We start from the raw sequence: 4,597 nt of genomic DNA, 5'->3' as shown, positions 1-4,597 counted from the left end.
ATATATATATAATGTGTGTCCATTACACATTGTATATATAAATGTTTATATGCATATATACAAACAGATCATGTGCCTTATCTGGATACATTACACAATGTGCATAATGTTTATGTGCATTATACAATGGTGTAATATTTCTGTATACATATGCAGAAACTTGAGTGTCCTGTCCAAGGAAACTATGGTATGTAAAATTGTATATACTATAAAGGGTTTATTTTAAAAATTTTATAGATTTAAAGAGGAAGAAATTCATTGACATATTTTGTGTTGGTTTCAGATGTCGGAGCTGTTACTAAACATGGATGATGCGTACAACGACCTGGTAACCAAGCGACGCAAGTTTCAGCAGCCGAAATATCATAACATACTGGTCCACAGGGAAAACCTTCATGAAGGTATGCTGCAGACCTTTTTGTCTCGCAAGCCCTATATATCTGTACATTATTTCCATTCATGCAAATTATGTACGACAGAATGTATATTAATTAGCAAGAGTGCATTGTATTGATAAAATATTATTTATAACCATGAGCATTACCGTAAAACCTGAAATTGAAGCGCAGTGGTCTTAATCTCATGATGAAGCTCATCTCGAATTGTAGCCCCCCTCCTTAGTTTGTAAAATGAGCCTCAAAAAGAAGCCCATGGGCTTCTTTTCAAGATAGCTTGGGCTCTTTTCAATATAGTACAGTACATACACTGTACATGAATTCCAGAAAACAAAATAAATTAAATACAAGCTTGGTTTTTACAGTAGTTTAGGTGATTTAATACCAGTTAAATACACTCCATGATACAGATTGATGTTGTTACAGTGGCCTTATTTATTGTTTTATACAAAATTCAAAGCATTCATTTTGAAAAGAAACCCCCTCTTTACTTTGCAAAAGTAGTCTCGAAAAGAAGCCCATACAAAGTTCACAAAAAAAAGAAAAAAAAAAAAGAAGCACAGGGCTTCAATTCGAGGTTTTATGGTTGGTATATCAAATTATAGAGATTTTGTAATATTTGTGTAGTAGTGATAGATAGAAATACAAATTTCCATATTACATTTTGAGAGATTATTACTTGTATTTATAAAAAAAAAAAATTGCACAGGAAAACGGAGATAAACAACATGTTTAGAAAGAGACTTGGTATTATGTTAACCATACAGTATACACATCCACGTATTTAGAATAATGGAAATTGTGTGTGTGTGTGTGCGTGTGGAGGGGTGCAGGTGAAGTGGGGGCCGTGATGATGAAGTGAAGGGGTTCTAGCGGGGGTAAATGGTTGGGGGGAGATGAGGAAGCCTTTATTCTGGAAGGACGACGGCACTCTCCATTATTGAATTGGATTGGATTTATTCGGTGTAAACACCAAGGATAGCCCATGAAAGTCTAGAAGAAGACTTATTTCCAGTGGGGTCCTTCTGGTAGTGATTGGGCAGTACACTGGGAGACAATCCCCTACTCTTTTCCGAAGAGTGTACTGCGTTCTTTAACGTGCACATGGGCCATAAATGCACATGGGACCAACGGCTTAAACGTCTCATCCAAAAGACGGTTCACTATTGTAACTTGTATTCCAGTCCTCCAGCTGAAACACAAGGAGAGGCAGCGATGGGAATTGAACTGTGGACCTAGAGATCTCCACGGTTCAGCGCACAAACAGTGGCTACCACCAGATTAGCCAACTGACCTATGCTGCTCTCATCTTTCCCATTAATATGTATTTTTATTGTTGTTATTTGTTATTATTAATATTATTTTTGATAATAGTAATACAGTTGATTTTATTTCCATGGTGTGTCTTCAGGGTTTCTGAGGCATGAGAGTAGGACTTGTGTTGAGAATGCCCATCATACCACAGGCAAGCTGGACTACTGCCAAGAGGATGAGGAGGCCTGGCTATATTTTGGTCCAGTGAAAAAATCTAATGATGTGAGTATTGAACTCAACAAGCCATGTTTGGAACCTAAATCAAGATTTTATGAACACTAGATTATAAGGTAGCAAAAATGAAATCCGTAAGTTAGATGAAAAAAGGGAATTCAAAAGTTTATAGGGTGAAGAAAATGCCCTCCCTAGTTTGTTTTTGTTTCTACCTATAATTGCATTTTACAGGGCTTATCACTATTGTTATCATTATCATCATTATCATTATTATTGTCATCCTGACCATCAATATTATCATTACTTATTTGCTCTCATGGTCATCATTATAATACTCATTATCATCATTAATATAATCATTCATGATTATCATTGTCGTTAACACCATCATCGATATTATTATTTTAATTATCATCATTACCATCATCTTATTACAGTTATATATCCGGCCAGCACACCAATGTCATCCCATCATCTTCATTATTATCCTCCTAATAATCATATCTTCCAAGTGTTCTTTCATGTGTCTGTTGAAGTTAACCAAATGCATATTTTAATTGAAGACATTTAATTTTTTTCAGAATTTAGTGACAAATATTACAGAGAAGGATCGTGGCATGGATGTGTTCCTATTAGCAATCCTCTTTGCATCTCAGCATAATGCTTTGGAATCCAAGTACCAACCAAGGTTCAAGACAGAGGTCAGTCCCATAAAACTAACTCATTTGCATGTTACAAAAGCATACAGTACTAGTTTCTATAAATATTTTGGTATCTTTTATTGAACTCTGTTCACAATCTTAATGTTTATTTATACCTGTGATTTTATGGTGTGCGATGTGACATCATCATACCCATATATGGTGATGTGATATGACATCATCATGCCTATATATGGGGCTGTAGTATTACATCATCATGGGCCAATCACATGTATTTGTCACAGAAAATTTGATACTGTAGGTGGAGCCTTATGTACAAAGACTTCATGGCAGGAAAAACTAAACTACACACATAGTTGGTTAAAATATTATGAAGATGCAGATTACACTATGAACTCACAGGCCGGGGTGCACAGTTTGTTGAAGAACTTGTACATTTCAAAACAAATTTAATTGTTTTTATAGAATATTCAGAGAAAATGGGAGGAAGGATGAATTTATTAATGAAATTGAATCAAGGAGGGTGTCACACTGACTGCTATGATTAGGAAATGGAAAGGAAATTCTTATTAGAAGTAAATAAAATATACATTAATTAAAAAGTAGATAAGTTACATTTTATTTAGGGGTCGTTTACAATTATCAACTTTTTCACAAGTGTACGAATAGTACTGTAATCTTTTTCAGTACCCACTCCCTCCCCTCTGAAAGTGTTCAAAAAATGATGATTTTGCAAAAACCATTCTCCATTTTTTTGTGTAGACGACTAAAACAGTGAACTTGGTTGTTTAAAAACGAAAATTATATCCATGGTTACATTATAATTTTACCATTATTTTACATATTGCATGTTATTTTGAATCAACATTTTTATGCATATGTAAAAGTGTACAAATTTGTCTACCCCCTCGCCCTAGAGTACTGCTTGTGCACTTGTAAAAATGTTGAACAACCCCTTAGCTAAATTGAAAGATAAGGTAAGAATTTTCTGTAAATTTAACGCAACTGGTATTCTCCAGCTATCTATCCATTATACACTACGACTATGATCGTTCTCTTTCACTACACACTGAATTTACTATGGACATCTGGGGCCGGCTTAGGCCACCACAGTCACATAATTCATGGTGATATTCATTTTGTCCAAACACCATTCACATTCCAAATTCAAAAAAGGTTCTTTCCATTTGAATGATTTATTGATTAAGATATAAATTGTTTAACTTATTAATTTAGAGAGTGAGCAATGGTATAGATGGCCCTTCCTATTCATCACTTGAAGTCCAAGAAGCAGCGAATCGTTGGCCGACATTACCAAGAAGACAGCTACAAAGAGCCATGGGCGACTATGAATTAATGGTAACATTAAACAACATTGTTTGCATTATTTATGTACATTTTTTTAATTATTGCATAAACATACTGCAAGTCACTTTTTTTGCTTTCCACTTACTGTAAGTAACCTTATTGAAATGTATTGGTTCTAAGAACCATATTGACATATGGCAAAGGGCCAAGTTTACAAGAAGCTTACTGAAGCGGTTTGGTGTAGCGTGAAGTGAACTGTTTGGTTTACCAACCTCCAGGTCAGGGGTTCAATCCCTCGCTGTGCACTTTGCTTGTGTTCTTCAGCAAGGCACTTTATGTGCGCTGCTTCTCCCCATCAAATGGCAAATAAATGGGAACCAGGAATTTGAAATAGAGGGGGCCCAGGGAGAGACTTTCAATGATGGAGGGTCTACGCCACCTTAGCCCTATTATGGTTGTGGTCTCAGGTAAGAAAATTTATGATCATGGCAACTTTAGATTTTTGGAAATGGCTCTCTTAGACTTACATTTGAATATAATTTTCTTTTTTCCTTCATTCTTAAAAATAATTTTGAAAAATGTAGGGAGATGGGTTAATTTATTTTTTGGAAGATTCCTGCTTGAATGCAAGAGTTGTGAGAGACTTAGGAGTCACTTAGTGAGAGACTGCATAAACATGTGGACGCAATCACCAAGGAAATCATAGTGCTTAGTAACCTAAAGGAAAGGCGCTATATAAATACC

At 35.3% G+C, this 4,597-nt stretch overlaps 1 protein-coding gene across 1 annotated transcript in view; it reads left to right on the top strand.

Annotated features, from left to right (window-relative positions):
• The window catches only part of LOC117117199, a gene marked incomplete in the record, with an annotated part of 9,480 nt that overhangs the window by 2,633 nt on the left and 2,250 nt on the right, over nucleotides 1-4,597 (top strand). Inside the window, 4 exon segments of the mRNA XM_033261425.1 lie at nucleotides 284-401; nucleotides 1,807-1,931; nucleotides 2,465-2,584; nucleotides 3,782-3,904. Of these exon segments, the coding sequence (XP_033117316.1) occupies nucleotides 284-401; nucleotides 1,807-1,931; nucleotides 2,465-2,584; nucleotides 3,782-3,904 (486 nt within the window).

Source organism: Anneissia japonica, unplaced genomic scaffold (assembly GCF_011630105.1).
Source record: "Anneissia japonica isolate Jap-2015-1 unplaced genomic scaffold, ASM1163010v1 scaffold287835_len3118868_cov185, whole genome shotgun sequence".
Classification (NCBI taxonomy): domain Eukaryota; kingdom Metazoa; phylum Echinodermata; class Crinoidea; order Comatulida; family Comatulidae; genus Anneissia; species Anneissia japonica.
The sequence above is the reverse complement of the archived record's forward strand: the minus strand, read 5'-3'. Positions and strand labels throughout refer to the sequence as shown.